Source organism: Eriocheir sinensis, chromosome 28, assembly GCF_024679095.1.
Source record: "Eriocheir sinensis breed Jianghai 21 chromosome 28, ASM2467909v1, whole genome shotgun sequence".
In the NCBI taxonomy this organism is placed as follows: Eukaryota; Metazoa; Arthropoda; class Malacostraca; order Decapoda; family Varunidae; genus Eriocheir; species Eriocheir sinensis.
This window is the reverse complement of record NC_066536.1, coordinates 175,001-197,387: the sequence shown is the minus strand read 5'-3', so window position 1 is coordinate 197,387 and position 22,387 is coordinate 175,001. Positions and strand designations below refer to the sequence as shown.

At 46.7% G+C, this 22,387-nt stretch overlaps 1 protein-coding gene across 1 annotated transcript; it reads right to left on the bottom strand.

The window, feature by feature from the left end:
* Positions 1-12,913: 12,913 nt before the first annotated feature.
* Positions 12,914-21,907, bottom strand: LOC127004332 (GS homeobox 1-like). The gene is made up of 3 exons (XM_050871884.1): positions 20,283-21,907; positions 15,397-15,575; positions 12,914-14,924 (listed from the first exon to the last, which is right to left on the bottom strand). The coding sequence occupies exons 1-3, from the start codon at positions 20,716-20,718 to the stop codon at positions 14,466-14,468; spliced, it is 1,074 nt and encodes a 357-aa protein (XP_050727841.1). The 5' UTR covers positions 20,719-21,907; the 3' UTR covers positions 12,914-14,465.
* Positions 21,908-22,387: the final 480 nt, after the last annotated feature.

Genomic DNA, 22,387 nt, shown 5'->3' with positions numbered 1-22,387 from the left:
CCACCACAGATCACACAAGAAACCACGAGAAAACACGAAAATCCCACTCATCACAATACTCTTCCCTTACGTGTCGGTCAGCCGCTGCGGGAAGGGAGACACGGATTCCCGGATGGAGAGGAAGTCAGCAGAGATATTCTGTTTTCATATAACTATATAATCCGATACGCCATTTGTTTATGTCTCAGTGATATTTTTTGTCCACTCTTTTCACTGCATACAAGTTTTCAAAGACAACGTGTGAAGGCAACTGGAGACGCAAGCTCGACCGAGTCAGTGATTACACGCGGATTCATGTACGCTAATCTGTCCCGTCGCTGGCAACTGCAGCGAGTCAGTGAGTTGAGTCGTAGTTCACTCGCACATTTCATTCAAGAGTTCGAATCGAGTCACAGTAAAGGGAGGAGATATACGACCTTTCAAGAGTTGCACTAATCTGTTACTATTTTTCTCTCATTCAATCGATGCTCCGTCATTGCCAGCCGCTCATATATAATAAGTAAGGCTTAGAAACATGGATGAATATTTTATTTATATTTTTAGCTCTGATAATCTGCTCTCTCTCTCTCTCTCTCTCTCTCTCTCTCATGGAGAGAGCAAGCACAGCAGAGACTCCACTCCATCTCTCGCTGTTCTCCGTGTGGTATGTGGTATGAGAGTGATTGTCGATATGTGGCTGTACAATGGTTGTACACTGATTAGTCTCTATACTAATAAGGTAAGGAGGCGGCGTGAGGATTTCGCAGAATCCAGAAAGGGGTACCATTGTTTGGGACCAATGTTTCAAAAGCAAGCAAAAATATAATTATCGTGCAGCCCTACAGAAATCGCATTAAACAATGCCGAGTGGCCTAAGACTACCCACATGCTGTCCAGAAGACCACACATCAACCCGGACTCTACAAGAAACCGTCCAGTGAATCAAGAATGAGTTCCGGGGGGCAGCATCATCATGAGCCAAACATAACTGGCGCCACTATAAAAAAAATTGCCTGCGCCACGACGGGCTTGGGCCGACCATCTGGCCCCTGAAGAAAACCTACCGGCGCGATAGGCGGGGATGTGAAAAAAAATTTAAAAAAACATTCGTCTCATTTTGTCTGGTTTGAGCGACAACACTTACTTATTTTTTTTTTTTTTTTTACATCCGAGGAAGCAGTCAAGAGTAAATAATAGAGAGCGGGGTAGAGAGCCGATAAAACTACTGCTCCCCAAAATGCTAAGTGATAAAAAAATCCAAAATATCATTGAGAAACGGCTTTAATTAAAGGTATCTTGATACTCCCTTCTTGAAGGAGTTCAAGTAAGAGGAGGGGGGGAAATACAGACGAAGGAAGACTGTTCCAGTGTTTTCCAGTTGAAGGGATGAAAGAATGACGATGTGGGTTAAACTCTTGCATAAGAGATTTGGACAGCATACGGATGAGCTAGAATAGAAAGTCGCGTGCTGCGAGGCCGTAGGTGGAATGGAGGCATGCAGTTAGCAAGTTCAAAAGAACAGATAGCAAGAAAATAGCAGTAGAAGATAGAAAGACATGCAATATTGCAGTGGACTTTAAGAGGTAGAAGAGTCAGCGAGAGTAGGAAGCTGATGAGGCGAAAAGCCTTTGACTCCGCTCAGCAGCCTCACGCAGAAGTATTTCTTGTAAAGTTTTCTCAACCATTCTGTGTAACATGTTCCTCTGCCTCCGTTTTCAGTATGATCTCGTAATTTCTGAATTCCTCTCACTCCTCTCCCTCCGTCCCTCGGCCTCTCCCTCCCTCCCTCCCTTCCTCTCCACACGGATCAGCGCCGCGGAGGGGGAGCACAATTGGCGCGGCCTTCCCCTCTTTTTAACCGCATGGGAAATGTCAACATCGACTCCTACTAGATCGCTTCATCCTAATTGCCTGGGCCGCCCCGTCACACTCCCTACCCCCATCCAACCTTCCCGTCACCCTCCCTCCCTCCCCATGCAGCCTCCCCTTCGGTACACGGGAAAGACTGTTTGGGGCGGGAGGTGATATAGCCCATGTATTTGAAAGCCCTTTAATTAAGCAGACCTGTGGACATATACGTATAAAACATGCCAGACTTGCTCCGTTTGTCGTCCCTTTTTGTCCATGGTTTGTAACCCCCGCTTCTACAGGTGGTGGTGGTGGTGGTGGTGGTGGTGGTGGTGTTCTCTTGTATCTCATCATGATCTGCTCTCAAGATGTGTGATCCGCGAGTGTGAATTTAAGAGGTGTTCGAGCTAATGCAGGTGGTGTAGGGTCGCCATTTTGCACGCAACATCCAATTTAGCACTCTTAAATGGGAAAATACCAGAGAACACACACACACACACACACACACACACGCACACACACACACACACACACACACACACACACACACACACACACACACACACACACACACACACACACACACACACACACACACACACACACACACACACACACACACACACACACACTAAACTAGCAGGAAAAAATACTCTGGTGATGGATTCATTAACACACCGATCATCGCCATCATTGCCACGAGAGATTAATTTTTCCCGCAACTTCTCGCCTTAGCTGTATCAGATGGTGTCCATGTTACAGGGAATGTGTGAAACTAGGGATTACACGTAAACCATAAAAGAATCAGGGATTTCATGTAATCATGTAATCAGGAAATAAACGAAATCTCTATATTTTCTAGGGATTTTTAAATACTGTTCTTTGGGTACCAACGCATTTTGCATTCTTCGTATTTTTTGTAAAGTTCGGTTTTAAAATTTTCGACAGGTTCAGTCATAATTGTAACGACACAACCACTATGTTTTCATAGGAGTGAGGTATCACACTGTAGAGAGGAGTGAGGTACCACACTAGAGATTCAAATGGCAGTTGTTATCAGCACCGTTCGTCGAGACAGACTTGGGCAGAGTACAAACTCGACCGGCAGTTGTTAGCACTGCCGGTAGGGGCAGGGTATAAATCCATAATTTCACACATTCCCTGTAACATATACCAATATAGGCATACACTATAAATGTGTTTGGCCTCGATGCTCATCTCCGTCGCATGAACTCTTGTGCCTCTGGTAGGTGAGAGTCCGTCACCCCGGGACACAGGGCCAGTGTGACATCCGGGTTACCACAGTTTACTTTCCCCAGGTTTCCCCAGGTACCCATTTATCGACCAACTCGAAAGGGAAAAGTGAACAGTTGGGTGATCATCACGCCGTCTGCCCGGACCAGGACTCGAACACGGGCCCGCCGATTAATAGCTAGACACGCTATCCACTGCACCACGGATACGCGATAATGACAGATGTAGATATATAGCTGAATGTGGATAGTTAAAAATATTCAGATAGTTGCATATATGCATGCATTTATACAGACAAACGTACATAACACACAAGCATCACATGCAGATGCAAATAAAAAGTATAAAAGACAAGCGAAGTCACACGCAACATAAAGCAAAAGACAGCGGAACAGACAGATACCTTGCCAATCACTTTTTCCCACCGGCGGCAGCAGCAGCCCCACTCTCGCTCAATCAAGCCGTCAGCCAATCATCCAGCCTGACAGTCTTCTCGGGGCTTATCCTCTTTGGTGTGGCTTGTAAAGGGATCGGGTCGAGGGGAGGCGCGTGAGGATACAAGTATAAGGGATCCTGCTACTCTCGTTTGATCCGACTCTTTCTGCCTGTCTGTAGTTATCTGGAGAGGTCTGTCTGTGTGTACGTATGTCTGTATCTGTCAAGTTAACCCAGAACACCTACTTTGAAGCTATGACGTTGATTTGGGTGGGGTCCGAGCCTCTCCACAGTGCCGCCGCATCACCCACATCACATAACTTTCTCTCACGTATATCAGCTATTTACTATTTGAAATTGTGTATTTAATATTCTGTATACCTTAAATAATTTTATATATATCTATATATATATATATATATATATATATATATATATATATATATATATATATATATATATATATATATATATATATAGTGCTATGAATGTGTCGCTTTTTATAATAACTGCAAAGAATTGCGTAAATTCCATAACACGTGCCATTTTTTTTTTCTGACGTTGTCAGCGAACAAGACACCATTTCCTCCCTCACCTTTATGCTCGCTGATAGCTACTCCAACGAGTGTCCTTACCCCGAAGGCTAGATTTGGCAGCACTGTGGCCCCGAGCGGGTCCCACCCAAACTGAGTTCATATTTGTCTCAGACTATAGTAAGGTTAATCGATCCATTTTAACATCAAAACATGATCTTGAATACGTGTTTTTAGTGATTTTTTTGTGTTAAATCTATCGGAGACATCAAAAACCACTAATTTATAGCAAACAAACGGATATGCTGGAGAGTCTTTCAGTTAACACACACACACACACACACACACACACACACACACACACACACACACACACACACAGAGAGAGAGCCTTGCTCTAATCGGAAGGGTACTTGCTGGCGATGGCGAGTCCAGCTCGTTATCATGCCGTGGTAAATTACACACACACACACACACACACACACACACACACACACACACACACCACAAAAAAACGATGATACTACTTCGCATGTTCAAAATTGTTAAGACAATCATAAAATTTGCTACACACACGATATTATCTTCTCTAATCCTTTTAAAGAACATCAAAATTAGGGAGTCGTCAGACCAGCAGAGCCACTCAATAAACTTACAACTTTTTTTTTAATGTGTGTGTGTGTGTGTGTGTGTGTGTGTGTGTGTGTGTGTGTGTGTGTGTGTGTGTGTGTGTGTGTGTGTGTGTGTGTGTGTAAACGGCAATAAAACTCTGATATCCCCGTTTGGTTGTTTTAAATTAGTAGTTTCTTACGTCTTTGGTAGACAAAAAACAAAAACAAATATACAAAAATTAGGCACTAATACACACATGTAAGCTCGTTTAATACTGATACGAGTCGGCTTTTCCTCCCAGTGGGTATTCAGGGGCTTCTTGCCGTCCACAGCTATAATCCACAATGCAGCGAGACTTATGGTGTGTGAAGCTTTTGTTCAGAAGATTTCGAAGGGAGGAGATTTCGGAGGGAGGAGATTGTAAATAGATTTTAAAAGGAATACGGTTTGAAATGAGCCAATATTGAAGAGAGTAAATTATGAAGGGAGTCAATATAAAGGAGAGTCAATTTCGAAAGGAGTAAAATATAAGACAGCATAAGATTTTGAAGGGAGTGAATTGAGAAGGGATAGTAATTCAAAAGGAGAGAATTACGGAAAGATAATATTCTGAAGGGAGTGGATTACAAAGGGATAACAATTCGAAGGGAGTGAATTACAAAGGGATAATAATTCGAAGGGAGTGAATTACGAAGGGATAATATTTGGAAGGGAGTGAATTACAAAGGGATAATAATTCGAAGGGAGTGAATTACAAAGGGATAATAATTCGAAGGGAGTGAATTACAAAGGGATAATAATTCGAAGGGAGTGAATTACGAAGGGATAATAATTCGAAGGGAGTGAATTTTGAAGAGAATTACAAAGGGAGGAGGTAACAACTTAAGCAGCAGAAAAGTCCCTTTTCTCCCTTTCACAGTCCTTCGTTGGCTCAAGCCAGATCACGTGTCTCTCCTAGCCTCAAGGGGACATTGAGAAGACTCCGATCACCATACATCTCTCTCTCTCTCTCTCTCTCTCTCTCTCTCTCTCTCTCTCTCTCTCTCTCTCTCTCTCTCTCTCTCTCTCTCTCTCTCTCGATGCTAAACATTTTGATTTTAATGATTCACTCGGAGTGACTTGTATATGAGAGCGTAGTGTCATGGTCGACTTGCGCGGCTTTCACGCGGGATAATGTTCCTCAAGTCTCCATTGTAAGCCGGGATCAAAGAGTCAGTTGTGTCTCGGGGCCACGACAAGACGAGACCATTAGGCGCGCATGGCGATATTGTTTTGTCAAGTGTCCACGCTCTGTTTTCCCGCACAAGCTTTTGTCGAGATTTCAATCGATCGCCTCATTTGCTTACAAACTCCTCCTCCTCCTCCTCCTCCTGCTCCTCTTTCCTGACTCCCTCCCGCCTGCCCGATGACAACGGGCTAACCGCATCAATATCACCAATCACGCGCATAAATCACTTCAGCTCCTCTATTGGCCTGATTGACAGATCGGTCGCCCTTTTGTCAGCATCTTCCTCCTGGCTTTTTAGTGGGCCAGCGTTACCAGCATCTTATCGGCGGGATCAAACTGCCCCCCAGCCCCTTGCCTTAACAGATAGCTGTCTAAATCATCCCGTATGTTCCTCATCATGGCCCACCTCAGTGGAAACAAGCCAAAGGTTATGCGAGAGGTCAGCCTTTTGTACGGGTAAAGGCAACGAGTACATTCTTCCAAGAAGTTTTCCTTATTGGCTACACTGCTGGGGAGGGAGGAGTCACGGTAAAAACAAAAACAAAAGAATAACACGAGGCGACGGGAGGCCGCTATGCGATAATGAATTGATCCTTTATGTAATGAAAACAAAACTCGCCATTATAACCCGACGTGGCCCGCGGGTCCGCCCATACAACCCTCACTCCCAGGACGCCGCCAGTAGCCGAGGTACCCACCCCGCTCCACCTCAGAGGCCAGCAGCTCAGACGTCTCACTTCACGAGAAGATAATGGATCTTCCCTTATGAAATAGCTGTTATGCTCTCCCTCCGGCTAGCCGTTAAGAGAGTGAAAGAAAGGTATATTCAAACGGGGTATTTACCTGCAAGGAATTTCACGACAGACAATTCTAAGGTGTTGCCGTGGCTGGATTCTAATGGCAGTGAAGGCGGTCGGTTAACTGAAGAAGTGTTTTGCTGCGACTCAAGGGCGTGAGGGTGCAAAGAAAGCGGTTGCTGAGAATTAGATAGGCCGGGATTTTTCCACTAACGAGGAGTGGTTACTGTCCCCCTTGTGCAAGGGGGATGAGGTGTGTGGTGTGTGAAGGTCCTGGCAGTACCCAGAGATCGACCATGAGCTTGCTCTTGTCGGGAGTGTTCTTGCTGGAGATTGCGAGTCCAACTCGTGATCAGGCAGTGGGTGAATTGCTCACACACACACTTGCATTCACATTCTCACACACACACACACACGTAGTGGTATTGCCTTAAATAATTCAGGAGATGGTATAATTGGAGTTCCCAGGAGACGGGACACAACCCCCGATTAATACCTGGTACCCATTCACTGCTGGGTGGACAGGGGCGTAGGGTATCGGAAAAGCCGCCCATTTTTTTGCCCTCCGCCCGGGAATCGAACCCGGACTCTCTCGGTTGTGAGCCGAGCGTGCTAACCACTGCACCACGAAGCCCTCAAAGAGAGAGAGAGAGAGAGAGAGAGAGAGAGAGAGAGAGAGAGTGTATCGTGGGAGGATTACAGACAAGGAGAGGGAATGGGGTGACGAACGTAAGGACACACATAAAAGAACAAATGGTAAACGAAAATTGAAAGGAAGCTTTGAGTGTGATTGTGAAGGGATAATGCGAGAGGAACGGTGAGGCGATGAAGAGCGGGAGGGAGGCTGGAGGGAGGAGGACGAGACGGGAGAAGAGGGTGAGAGGGAGGAAGACAAGGAGGGAGGGAAAGGAGAGGAGAGGATATAGAACAGACGGTGAAAGAATGTATGAATGGCAGAGAAAGGGAAAAGAAAAGGGGATGAACACGCAAAAAGTATTGAGAAGAAGGAGAGGAAAGAGTAAAAAATAAAACAAAGTGGAAGGATAAACGCTGAGAAAGATAAGCATGCATGAGGTTAGTGTAATTAGTATGCCGAATAATGATGATAATAAAAATAATAATAATGGTTACGTTCTTAAATGTCTCGACGCACAAATATAAAGATTCTTACGATCAATAAATCAATCCCAAATACCCAGCCAGATTCACATGGCCGCCGCCTCCTCGTGGCATTAATAAACCATCCAGTGCATTTATTCCCTCCATATTCCAAGCCACATCCATTCCCACAACCCCTGTACCACCCCTACAACCTGTCAAACCCCTCGTTCCTCTTCCACCTTTTTTTCTTTTACTCCTTGACTGCGGATTTCCTACAAGAAGACCTCACCAAGCTACAGGAGTGGAGCAAAAAGTGGCTGTTACAATGCAATGAAGAAAAATGTAAAGTCCTGCACCTTGTGAGAGGGGATATCCAGCACACTAATACCACATGAGAAACACTCCTCTATCCACCACAGAGGCAGAGAAAGACCTGGGACTATATGTTACCAGGCTACCAGTGAAGGCCAAATCCGTGCCAATCTCAGCGGACGGGTTAATCAAGGGTAAAGCAAGAAGAGGAAGTGGATGAGTAGAATATATAGCTTGGTGAGAAGGAAAGACATAGGAGCGTGTATACAGCTATATGGTGTAGGTTCGTTAAATGTTCTGATCTCCCCTCCATCAACATCCTCCTCCTCCCCCTACAAATTTATCCCTCCCCTAGACCCCACCAGGCGCTATTTGCACAAATCACTCAATATTTGAAACCACAGCCATTCTCAGCACATCACCCCCTTCACAACCATCTCCATCTCTGTTTAGTATCATTACCACTCCATCTCTCCATAATCAAAACCAGTCATTCCCATATCACCATCACCCTCACGGCCACCTCCATCCCCTCAGTATCATCATCACTCCTTTACCTCCCATAGTCAAAACCACATGCAGCCATTCCCACACCACCACCCTCACAACCACTGCTGCCGTCTCATTCTCATCGTATCATCACTACTTCTCAATCAACCCTTCCCCCATCTCCGACTCTACGGGTGCGTGTCTGCTCTTCTCTCTCTCTCTCTCTCTCTCTCTCTCTCTCTCTCTCTCTCTCTCTCTCTCTCTCTCTCTCTCTCTCTCTCTCTCTCTCTCTCTCTCTCTCTCTCTCTCTCTCTCTCTCTCTCTCTCTCTCTCTCTCTCTCTCTCTCTCTCTCTCTCTCTCTCTCTCTCTCTCTCTCTCTCTCTCTCTCTCTCTCTCTCTCTCTCTCTCTCTCTCTCTCTCTCTCTATCTCTCTCTCTCTCTCTCTCTCTCTCTCTCTCTCTCTCTCTCTCTCTCTCTCTCTCTCTCTCTCTCTCTCTCTCTCTCTCTCTCTCTCTCTCTCTCTCTCTCTCTCTCTCTCTCTCTCTCGATTCATCGTCCCTTTCATCCTCACCGTATCATCACTTCTCAATCAACCTCCCCCCACCTCCGACTCGTCCTCCAGCAATCCGTATCAGCCCCACTCAAAGCACCTCGTTAGTCGCTAGTATTAGTCGCGCCTTCCGCCGCGATCCGCCGCTCCTTGCCATCCAGCAAAACTCCAACCCGCGGCGGCAGCGGCGGCGACACTCCTCAGATAATGAGCGGCGCCCGTGAGCGGTGTCCACATGTTTGACCATTATGGAGAGGAACAAAAGGTGTGGAGTGAGGAGAGAGGAGAGGGGCGCCCCGTGGAGAGGCCTGGGAACCCTCTCATTACGCTATGATACCCACTCGGGCGGGTGGACGGCGGGTGGCGGTCCTTGTGGAGAGGGCCGGGGAGGGTTGTTCCCAGAAATAGTTGTTGGAGTGAAGGGCCGTTTCCCAGAGGCAGTTCCCCCGTTAGCGCGGCCAAGGGTTATTCCCAAGGGTTATAGACAGTTCGTCGGAGGGTGGTGTACAAATAAGAGTTGTACCTACTCAAAGATTATGCGACCATTATATCTAAATGGAACCCGTGCGGGAAACCGGTTACAACGTTGCTTCATAAGACAACTAAACAATGTGAGATTTCGTTACTGCTGTCGGTGAACACAAAGCATACAACATATCGAACATTCTTGCGAAAAATGAGTTCTTACCTGTCACTGACAGCGATGAATTGCAGTGCGTGGAGATGCATGGGAAGGAAACTGAAACAGATCACGGAACGAAAACGTGCAGGGAAAAGAATGGAGAATAATAAAGCATGCGAAGCGAAGGCAAGATCCTTCTTACGTCGTGGCCTATTGCGCCGGTAGGCTTCTTCCCGGTGGGTCCTGAATTCCTGATGGTCGGTCCAAGGCTTCTTCCCTGTGGAGCCTGATGGTCGGCCCAGCCCGTTCTGGCGCAGGCGAGTGTTTATAGTGGCGCCATCTTGCACTGGCTCATCTTTAATCCTAGAATCTAGAGTCCGGGTTGATAGGTGGTCTTCTGGACAGCATGTGGGTTGTTTTAAGCCACTCGGCGGCGGCTGAAAACCCCCAGCTTGGTGACACCGGTCGGGGATTGAACTCGCGTCCTCCCGAACGCGGGGCCGTCACGCTATCCATTCAGCCACCGCCTCCCCAAGGTGAAAGATAATAGGAGAGAAAATGAAAAGGAAGAAAAAGCAAAAACAAGGGGGGAAATATCTCAAACATGGGAAATAAAAGCAGGTTGAGAAAATAAGAAAACTAAATGTAAGATGATAAATTTTAGGCGAAGTGAATAGACAATAAGGAAGAATATAAGATGGGAGGGAAAACACCTCATAACGGAAGGGGACGCTGGCTGCTCATGACGTCTATCGACTTGTATATCAGGAAATCTCCCCCGAGACCACAAGCCTCACCGCCGCCAAGGAAAAACTGGCCACTTGTCAGTTGTCGATCTCAGTTGCTCGCTTTGTTTCTCGCAAAGCTGCTCCGGAAGTGTTCACAATTATAGAAAAAGACTACTCTCATAACCCCTCGTTTGTTACTTGATTAGAATCAAAAGTTCTTATCATTAGCATTTTACAGGTATTGCGTTTTCAGACAATAAAAGGATGTTTGCTGGTACACACATTTTTATTAGAGTAACTAGAAAATCTCTCTTTTTCTCTATTATTGTTTCGTATCTTCCCTTCGGCAAAGAAACCCTTAGGGAGGCGTTCGGAATTCACCATGGTACAAGTCAGGTTTCACTTGCGGCAAGGCTGTGGGAGGGTGAATGGCGGGAGATAAACGGCTGGGAGGGGGAAGGGAGAGGGATCTAGCCGAAGAGGGCAGGTGCAACAACTGGGATACAAAGTGGGATGTTGCAGAACTGTGTGGTACAAAGCTGATGGACGGACACACAATTAGAAGATAGTCTAGGGTGGGGTGGAGCTGGGTGTGGGAGAGGCTAGGACCAATTAAACCTGTGTTCGGGGAGGAAAACGAGTTTTGCGCTGGCATGTAGTCTGATACGGAGCTTTATACTTTATTTTTTCGTGTGCATCACTTGAAAAAAATAAATCTGATTTCGCATTACACCGACACAATTTTCCTCTCGAGTGTACAGTATTGATAATTTTACGGTTCCCCGCAACGTTAGAGGTTCCAAAGAAAATATACATTCTTGAGAGTGAGTAAAACAGCTGTGCTGTCTTTGGGATGCAGGGAGATGACTTCTATGTATTCCATGAGGAGGGTTACTGATTCTAGGAGCTATGAAGCTGTGTTGTTTTCCACCTACGGACAAGGGCGCGAGCAGTCTGTATGTGCACCGACCATGCCCGTCTGTGTCGTGAGACCTGCACGCACGCTATATTGAAACATGATGCTTGAAATAAAAATAGTGTCGCTTAATATTTTGCATATTATCATAGTAATCGTCGTGGGCACAGGTACAATAGCCGCTTCGAAGCTACACCAACCTACTCGAAGTATGTTGGCAATATTCACCATATGATAATATTGTGGGCATGGAAGGTCATAACAATGTCCTCTCTCGTGATATATACACACTAATAAAGCAAAACTAGATAGAGTCCCCCATATGGCATTATGTCCCGTATCGTACCCTGCAGCCAGTATTATGTCCCGTATCGTACCCTGCACCCAGTATTATGTCCCGTATCGTACCCTGCACCCAGTATTATGTCCCGTATCGTACCCTGCAGCCAATATTATGTTCCGTATCGTACCCTGCACCCAGTATTATGTCCCGTATCGTACCCTGCAGCCAGTATTATGTCCCGTATCGTACCCTGCAGCCAATATTATGTTCCGTATCGTACCCTGCACCCAGTATTATGTAACGTATCGTACCCTGCACACATTATTATGTTCTTTATCGTACCCTGCATCCTGCATTATGTCCCTGCACCCATAATTTTCTAAGGCCTTGGGGATTGCTACAGTTGTCGCTCAGGAAAAGATGAAAAAGTTGATTATATACGGAAGAACATTGTGAGCGTAAGTGTAGCCCACGTGGAAACTTACCGCTGCCACCTGCAGCTGCCCCGTGCCTAGGGGTTAGGGGGGGAGATGCCGCGGGGCGAGTCTGGTGTGGTGGAGGGAAGGAGGTGAGTAAAGAATAAGATTAATTAATAAGTATATGTATATCCATTAACAGTAAAGTAAAAAAAATAAATAAATAAACGAATACATGCTTAAATAAGGATGAATGTATAAATTACATAACTAAAAAAAGTATGATGATCTGCACTCCCATATATATATATATATATATATATATATATATATATATATATATATATATAGAGATATATATATATATATATATATATATATATATAGAGAGATAGATAGATAGATATATAGAGAGATAGATAGATAGATAGATAGATAGATAGATAGATAGATAGATAGATAGATAGATAGATAGATATAGATAGATAGATATATATATAGATATATAGATATAGATATAGATATATATATATATACATATAAATATATATATGTATATATATATATATATATATATATATATATATATATATATATATATATATATATATATATATATATTTTTTTTTATGGAGTAAGGAATTAAGTATACAATCACACGTGGAGGACACCACCATATTCCTGGCGGACTTTCAGGAATGGAGTGAGGCAGAAGAAGGGAGTCAGGAGGTGATCCGCCAGCCTCCCTGTCTCCTCCGTGGTCCTTCATCCCCCGCCGCTCCTCCGTCGGGCATCATATACAACAAAACTTCACTGTTCGTCTTTTATTTATTTATCAGCAGGTCACATGCCCTCCCCAATCCTCCCTCCTATCCCGAGGGGAAGGTGAGGGACGGGAGGCGAGTCATAAGTAATCCTAATTTACGGTACTTTACGTGACAATTGTAAACAACGGTGTGACTAGAGCACAATGTGGCGGCAAAATACTCGCAGAAAAATATCTCCGTATCACACACACACATGCACACACAAAAAAGGGTGGGCACAATGGCGGAGCTGCGCTAAAAGGGATTCAATCAATGTGTGAGGGATTAGGCGAGGTGGCCGGAGGCTGGGGGCCCCCTAGCGGCAGCCGGCGATGATTATCCTCCCGATGGAGTCATAACATGGCTCCCGCTCCCTCTCTCTTTTCTCTCTCTCTCTCTCTCTCTCTCTCTCTCTCTCTCTCTCTCTCTCTCTCTCTCTCTCTCTCTCCCTACGCGGCTGTCTGGTTACAAGGACGTTAACTTAGGACATGGTGCCCAAAAGTTCCCCACCTCTTGTGGAAATTAAGTAAGGCACTGCACATGGCATGCCCAGTAAGAGTAATATATCATCGACCGAGAAAAAAGTTCATCACCTAATTCCTGGATAACAGCAGCAGCACGACACACGCATCTGAACACCACTGAAACACGACAACCGCGCGGACTCCAAGGGGGAAGAGACGATACTCCAGCTTGTCACAGGCGACAGGTTCACTGTGTTACAACACCTGGATCAATCAGTTAAACAGTCTGAACGCCTCTTACAACTCTAGGATGTGGCACAAAGGCGGATCATGCAGGCACTTATTTCACAGTAGCGGCAGAGTTACACATGAGCGACTGTGGTGAGTGGCACTCGGGGCGTCGGATGCACGAGGCAGGCACTGACGGTATTCTTCGACCGTCCCTGTAATTGAGACATCATCCAAGACGGATACGCTGCTGCGGCCCCCGTGAAGGGAAGGTGCAGACGCGGAATGTTTGGCTTAAGTCACCAAAATGATAAACGACGTGTGTGGCTGAAAAGAAATAGTTATGTATACTCTCTCTCTCTCTCTCTCTCTCTCTCTCTCTCTCTCTCTCTCTCTCTCTCTCTCTCTCTCTCTCTCTCTCTCTCTCTCTCTCTCTCTCTCTCTCTCTCTCTCTCTCTCTCTCTCTCTCTCTCTCTCTCTCTCTCTCTCTCTCTCTCTCTCTCTCTCTCTCTCTCTCTCTCTCTCTCTCTCTCTCTCTCTCTCTCTCTCTCTCTCTGTGTGTGTGTGTAAAGTACAGCTGGTGATGATGGTGACAACTGCGAGCACAACAGGACGCCACCGCCACCGAATATTGTAATAAATATCTGAACCATTCACGAGGACGGCGACACAGACGCACCGCATACCACGCCGGTTTGAAGTGTGGGCACGGTGTTCATTTACGGCATTAACACTTTTCAGTCCGCCTTGTAAATCCATGCTCGCTTCGAAGAAGCAAAGAGTTGCAAACACAACAGTTTTTAATTTCCTTGTTGGTGACGGTATTTGTGCGGCTTCCACCTGTCTTGGGAGGCGACGGCGACTCACACCACCACGTCGATGTTTTCATTACTGTCTCGGTCGCATTCAGACTCCGCATCGGAGGTATACTGGCCCACGGGCGGGTGTCCCTCCGTACTAGTGACCGCATTGTGTGAGTGGACGTCTTCTCGCCGACGGAGGTCGTCGTGCAGCATGGTGTGTCCCATATGGTGATGGTGGAGATGGTGATGGTGGTGGTGGTGGTCTTCCTCATTATCGTCGCAGCTGGCACTGTCAGTCTTGATGCGATCATCCCCGACGGCTGTATTATGGCGGGGTCGCGGGGGCGTCTCCTCGGGGTCTTGGTCGTGGCTCTGGCTGTCACATCCTTGCGGGGTCGTGTGATCTTTCTCACGCGGCCTCGACGACGTGCAGGTCCTGAGGCACGAACACTTGTCACGCGTTTGGCCGCCCTCTTCCTTTTTGTACTTGACTCGCCGATTTTGGAACCATATCTTTACCTGAGGGGGGAAAGCGATGGCTATTACAGGTGGGTCAGTAGGGCGGTCATTATTGACATGAAGGGAAAGATTGGAGTGGGGGGCAGGCTGCTGGGTTGAGCAGCGGCGTTAATCCTTGTCAGAGGGTGAGAGCCACTGACTTGGGCAAAACTAGGTGCTGGCGCGCTGGGCGTTGGTGCAGAAAGAGCTGTGGCACAGTGTAATCGCTGTTACTCAATGATGGCCATGGAATAAGCTACACATGTATTATTCAGGAAGAATCGGGCCTGTGCATTAATCAGAACGTATACGTGTAAAAATTTATATGCTTCTATCTGAACTGGCAAATACAAGCCTATTACTTGACTATTTATTATCTCTTTCTCCCTAAAATACAGCTTATGATGATAGGGACAACTATGAACATGACAAGACGCCGCCTCCTCCTAAGTATTAGAATAAATATAACACACACACACACACACACACACACCTGTTTCTCGGATAGGTTGAGGTAGGTGGCGATCTCTATCCTGCGGAGTCTGCTCAGGTACATATTGGAGGCAAATTCTCGCTCCAACTCTAACAGCTGAGTCGAGGTGAAGGCAGTGCGGATTCTCTTGCATGAGGGCACGTCCTCACTGGGGGACGGGGAGCGGGGCCGCGTCACTCCTGTTGAAGGGAGAAGAATCTAGTGAAGTGGCGAGCTGGGGTTTACTTATTATTCTTATTTACTAATTCATTAACAGTCCAAGAAACAAGCCCAGGACGAAAGACAAGCCCGGAAGCGCTATACTTCATCTCAAAAGGATACAGACGAAGACACTGAAAGACAATAATCAGCATACATCCAAAGGTGTCGATGCCGCCTTCTTGTCTTATCCATGTGGTCGCTTTGCCGTTCTCGTTACTGTGATTGCATGGCAGCGGGCGACACATTCAGGTTTATGGCAAAAACACAACACTGAATAACAGTTAATGACCAGATAAATCTAACGGCCAACGAAATTAAACTGCAAGCTCTTTGAATAGTAAGTCAAGATCAATACATGCAGGGAAACTTTACTTCAGAAATACATGCGGAAAACCGTATTTAAAACAGGATTGTGGCCAGAACTTGTTTAACACCCAAGGAGAAATTTTGATTTGCCAAAATTACAGAGGATGCTGTAAATCTTGAGGCTTCCATTGGATGATAATGTTAATTGGACAGTATATCTACCGGAGGAAATATATTTAGCATTTTTCTTTCTTAACAGAGGTACGTAATGAAACATTTTTGCAGTTGTTCTTGCATGTTGTAACAATTTATAAGATACTCATGAGGGATCGAATTTTGTATGAGGAAAGAATTGTTAGAAAAATAAGGGACAGATACACATAACAGCCATGTGTTTTTTTTACCCCAGAATGAGCTCCCAGTCATGGCCGGGAAATGTAACGCCTCTGAGTTATAGAAAGCAATAATAATGACATAAGCACCTGGACCTGTCGCAACATGTTTGTTGTTTTTCTTGATGACCTGCAGACGCAAGCTGTTGGCGGCATAGTCTACACGACGAATACCTTTGCCTGACTATATATAACTCTTTACGAGGCACAAGATATTTTCCGGATTCATGAGGAAAATGATGAACGCTTTTATAAAGCGGAAAGAATTAAGTGACGACAAAGAATGAAGGCTTGGAAGTGAGAGAACATGAAGTCGAGATGAGAAACTAAAAGATAAATAGAAATATTGCAAGACAAGCGAGGAGGAGGAGGAGGAGAAGGAGGAGGAGGAAACACGGAAACATGGACGAGCAGGTAGCAGATAGCCCATTGGCTCATTGCGAGGCTGCCTGCTTTCAGCGATTTAATCAATCCGTCAGCCACAGGAGTGGCTTGCGGGAAGGATTAAAGCACAGACGCGAAGTTCTTGTTCATGATTTCGACCGACCATGTGTCTGCTGTCTTGCGTTAGGGCGCCGCTTTCATCTTTTAGGGGACCGATGTTGCTCTTCGACTTCTTTTTTGATCTCACATAAGTGAAGAACTTTTTCGGATTAGACTTGGATTCGCGTGCTGTTTGCTTCTCATAGTCTCGCTCGCTTTGGCGGATGAGGGTTCTGCAAGCTCTGAGGCTGTGGTGGTAATGTTTACGTGCTTCATAAGTGCTGTTTTCCTTCAACAAGTTATATTTTCTTTTCGTTTTTAAATTTATTGCCCTTATTACTTGGATAGTAATCCATGGTGGATTTACGCCATTGTTTAAGCTCGTGGAGGAGGAGGAGGAGGAAGAGGAGGACTAGGAGGAGGAGGAGGAGAAAAAGGAAACATGGAAATATGGTTCGTTGCGAGGGTGCCTGCGATGTACTTGAGTGATCTCAGGAAAAGATTAAAACACTTTTGTACCTACGCGTGAATACGTTCAGTTCACCCCTGACGCAACAGAGCGACGATCAGTGCGATTCTTTAAGGATCGTTTCCACACTAATTGCTTCTGCAGTAAAGCTGCTCCAGGATGACTCTGTTCGAGAAATAACTACTGATGATGCCTGCACCAAATCGCTTCGTTTAAATAGTTTGACCGTTGTTTCTTGTTCTCGGGTCAGTTTGGTGCCCCCAAAGTTTGGAGTGGTCGGCATTACTGAAATTGTTCAAGTATTTGAAGCCCTGGATTAAGACCCACCCGCAACAGTAATGTATCCAACGCAATCCAGCGTCAAGAAATTGAGTCGCTTGAGTCGTTCTTTATAAAGTTGAGTCCTCAATGATATAGCATCTTCGTAGCGCGTCGCTGTACTTTCTTCAGCAGGAAGAGGAGGGCAAGGAAGAGGAAGAAAAGGAGGAGGAGAAGGACGATGAAGATGACGAGGACGAGGACGAGGTCGAGGAGGAGGAGGGCAAGGAGGCGGAGGAGGAGGCGAAGGTGGAGGAGGGAATTATCAGGTGGCGGGAACAGGTTCTGATGAGGGGGGCAACGCTAGACAGGTGGGACAGCCTCATTAGCACACACAGAGTGAGAGAGAGAAAGAAAAAGAGATAAATAAAAGAAAATTAAAAAAATATATATATAACAAATGAGAGACAAACAACAAAATAAAGAAAGGAAGAAAGGAGAAAATAACGTGAGAGGGAGAGATAAGTAGTAGTACGAAGTGTGGTTTTTCGTCTTATTATCCCTCGCCTTTGTTTTGTTGTGGGAGGGATATTTTTCATCGCTTCCGGTGGTGATCTGTCTCATCTAATGGTCTGTCTGTCTGCCTATCTCTACGTGTATCTGTAGTTTTATTTATTCTGGGGCTTTCAGTATTTTCCCTAGACAGACTTTTGTTCGATAATACTTGTATGTGTGTGTGTGTGTGTGTGTGTGTGTGTGTGTGTGTGTGTGTGTGTGTGTGTGTGTGTGTGTGTGTGTGTGTGTGTGTGTGTGTGTGTGTGTGTGTGTGTGTGTGTGTGTGTGTGTGTGTGTGTGTGGAGAGAGAGAGAGAGAGAGAGAGAGAGAGAGAGAGAGAGAGAGAGAGAGAGAGAGAGAAATAAAGGGCCTGTGACTATTGAAGAGGAGGAGGAGGAGGAGGAGGAGGAGGAGGAGGTGGTACAAGAGAAGTAAGAAAAGGAGGAAATGGAGTTCAATGAGGTGATTAGAAATTATGATCTGTCGTACATGTTGAGCGTTTCGCGTCTGCATAAGAACAGTGCGGCGGTGGGTTGGCGGAGCGGGTTTGCTTGAGGCTGTGGTGGGGACGGGTGGCGGAACGGCACGCCAGGAACCAACAAGGGAGGCTGAAGCGGCCTATTAGAGTTGAATATGGAGGGTATAGTAGGTGTGAGCTTAGACTGGAATGAGAGTGGCTAAGGTTATAGGTTTGTGTGGATTAATGTGTGGGGTGGAAGGTGAAGGAAAGGTTTTGTATTGGTGTAATACTGGAAGGGGAAACCTGGTGTGAGGATTGCCTGGAGTGAGATTATATGAGGTCAAAGTCTTGGGTAGACTGAGAACGAAGTGTGAAGTGAAGTAGAAAAATATACTGTTAGTGGATGAAGCTGGAGTTTCATGATGTTGGCGGGCGAGGAATATGAGGTATGATAAATTAATAATAGGTTGACGATGAGGCAGGATTGATGAGGTAGGGAGCGTAAAATGAAAATCATGTATAAAAGGCTTGAAACATGGTCGGTGGAATGCTGCTGTAATATGTAGATTTGTTGAGTAAAAATCGTGTAAGAGCAGAGAGAAACAACTCGGGACGGGCCAAGACAGCAGTGCAGGCCATGAAATGTGAGAGACGTGAGACAACAGATTTTCATCCTGCTGCTTTGCACGTCCTACCCCTCCCCCGCCCTTGTGCTCCCCTTGACTGATAAGGTTAGTGAAGGTAAGTAGACAGGAAGCATGTGGGTGATCTTAGGCCATTCGGCGATGGATGGAAAATCGTCAGCTTGTAGCGGGGGAAGCCAGTGTTAATCATAGTCGCGCGTTCACTTCGTTGTGGGAGGTCGCGGCCTTCCCAAAAGAAGATAGATAAAAGTAAGGCAATTCAAAGATGAGTATTTCACGACTTTGAAAATTTAACTAATTACGACATTTGTGTTCTTCCCTTTTGAATTCTGATGGATGACATAAGGAATATATTTCTTTTTATTAAACAATTAAAATTTTACTGCTTACTATGGCGTTATCGCTCAAGTCATTTAATTAGTTTTGGAGATCTGTACGGTGTCTGTGTCCCATGGAGATGGGAAGAGAAAAGGGAGGATGGATATAATTCTAGGGAATTGATGGAAAGCAATGGATGAAAAGACGGAAGAGAGAAAACGGAAAGAAACACATGAGATGGAGTGGCAGCTGATTGATGACTGAAAAAAAGTGAGGAAAATTTAGTCCGTAGTGTTGCTGGCGGCGGCCGAGCGGTTAGCGCACGAGTGTTGCTATGAGTGTTTTGAAGAAGAAAAGATAAACGACATGATGATACTAATGATAATGGTAATGATAGTGATATGGTGATGAAGGTTGATGCTTATGATAATGATAATGATATATATAGCAGCCGAGTCTCGCTACACTCATGCAGGCCTCAGCGGGATCAGCGACCACAGCGTTCCAGTCTAATCGTGGTCGTTTGTACTTGGATCAGAGTAGAGAATCTAAGACATAATAATAATAATAATAACAACAACAGTAATATTAGGAGATAATAATAATAATAATAATAATAATAATAATAATAATAATAATAATAATAATAATAAATAACAATGTGTGTGTGTGTGTGTGTGTGTGTGTGTGTGTGTGTGTGTGTGTGTGTGTGTGTGTGTGTACTTCTTTCTGTCCCCATTTCGTCGTCCAGGAGGAAGCAAGGATCATGGGCACACACTGGAGCGCACGCCGAGACTCACCTTGGCTTGGCGACTTCTTCTCTTGGGAGACGGGCGTTGCGGCGAGGTGTGGGCGTGTGGGCGTGACGGGAGCGTAGAGAGGCGAGTAGATGGGCGGCATGGGCAGGGAGACGGGGACGGGGCGCAGCACCGGGGCCTGGGGGAGGCTGACGGGGGTGTGGGCCAGGCCCGAGGTGAAGGCGGGCGGGAAGGAGGAGAGGGAGGGCGCCATTGCCTGTTTGAGGGCAGGCGGAATGGGCACGCAGGCCCGGCACGTGTACAGGGAAAGCACGTCGCTGTGCTTGCCGGGCGGGCACGGCTGATGGAGGGGCAGCAGAGGAGGCATGTGAGTGTTGGAGGGGGGACTGTAGCCTCTGGGTGCCCGCCCGCTGGTGGTCTCCGTCACTCGCGGAGAGATAAGGGAGTCCACCAGGAAGGAGCGGGACATCGTGGTCATGGGCGCTGCCTGGCTGAGGGTGCGCTGCTCTTGTGAGGACGTGATGAAGGAGCAGGAAGCGGCACGCCACCAACAGCAGCAGGGAGAAGTAGATCAAAGGGTCTCCTCTTCCTGCCGGGTGCTGGTGGTCATCACTTGCACGATAAAGTAACCTTTTGAGTGTGGGTAGGTTCGTGGTTGGAGGGGTGTCACTGAGGCAGAGCTGACGACGACAAGGCACGGGCGGGGAAGGCACAGACTGAGTTGCTTCTGGAAGGCACCTGGCATGGAGGTCACAAACTCGTGGCTACTGTAGGGGCGGGAGAGGAGAGGCTGTCGTAGGGGACTGAGGCACGTGGGACAGCGGCGGGATGCGGGACGAGACTGCTCGGGGCCATGACACAGTGACTCACTATTGCCAGGAACTCCAGGGCGATGTTGGTGCTGGCGCCCGCTGGCCTCCGCCCCTCAAACAGCACCGCCCTTATCCGGCCAAGAAGGACACACCCATCCCGCCAACAGTGCAATACCGTTTCTCCGTAACGCGTAGCAGCGGAGGGAGGCGGGTCGCCTGTCCTGGATGTCCGTCTAACACCCGGCGCACGCCGCGGCCCGCCACGTGCCCGCTGTGATTGGATAACGGGACCTCCACCTCCAGGCGAATGTTACGCGTACCATGCCACCCGGAACTTTGGCGTGCTCCAGTCCTGAAGGAAGTAACTCGGCATTGTTAAGTGCGTCTCCTGAGAGTGTAATTAAAGCCTCGAAAGGTCATGTATGAGGAAACAAGACACGTCACCTGCCCCAGGATAACACATGCTTGCTTCAGCTGTGCCTGGCCCTGCACGTGGCTACACTAGAGTCCCGCCCACAATGCCGGTAGGGGACCAATAACGGCATGAAGGGGCGGGGCGACGCTAGCCCCGCCCAGATCGTTCCCTCCCTGGCGGCATGACGCCACCGCCTGTTTACACTTCATTAAGATAAATTAAATTCCTGATTCACAACAATCATCCTCTTCGTATAACGAATTGATAAGGAAAGTACACACTGGTGTCGCTCCTTTTATTAGTGTCACCTGAGCCAAGGCGGGCTGGCTCCTGGGTGCCCCTCAAGGTGGCACGGCACCAGCGCCCCGGCCTGGTGTTGGGTAACCTGAGGGCGAGGAGGCAGGAGGGCCCATCACGAGTACAACGCAAGGCTCAGGAGGCTGTTTCTCTCTCTCTCTCTCTCTCTCTCTCTCTCTCTCTCTCTCTCTCTCTCTCTCTCTCTCTCTCTCTCTCTCTCTCACACACACACACACACACACACCTTCATAACTCAGTAATGCAAAAGGTAAGGTAAAGTTGGGTGCTTACGCTGTAGCTGCGCGTGGCTGCGGTGTTCATATTCGTCGCATTAGCCCCTTGAGTCTGTGGTGTGTAAAACCCATATTTTTCGGGAGTAAGCTAGTTACGTTAAACCACTGCACCCCGAAGGCGCAATTGCTCAGTGGAGACCACCTATATATATAACTGTTACATGAGAGGCTGAGGTTCGAGTCACGTTCACTAAAGGTTTTACGCTGGCAGGAGCGGTTGCTGCCTCCCTTTACACAAAGGTGATGGTGGTATGATGTGGTGTGTGATGTGTGTGGTTCCAGCCGTACTCATAGGTCGGTCCTTCAACCTCAAAAGCGAGCTCTTTCCGG

Bases quoted from the DNA above. Each gene is read 5' to 3' on its own strand.
- LOC127004332 (XM_050871884.1), bottom strand. From the start codon at position 20,718: ATGACCACGATGTCCCGCTCCTTCCTGGTGGACTCCCTTATCTCTCCG. The intron at 15,576-20,282 runs GTGAGTCTCGGC...TCCCTTCAACAG, and splicing joins GAAGAAGTCGCCAAGCCAAG to GAGTGACGCGGCCCCGCTCC. The intron at 14,925-15,396 runs GTGTGTGTGTGT...TTCCCCCCTCAG, and splicing joins TCAACCTATCCGAGAAACAG to GTAAAGATATGGTTCCAAAA.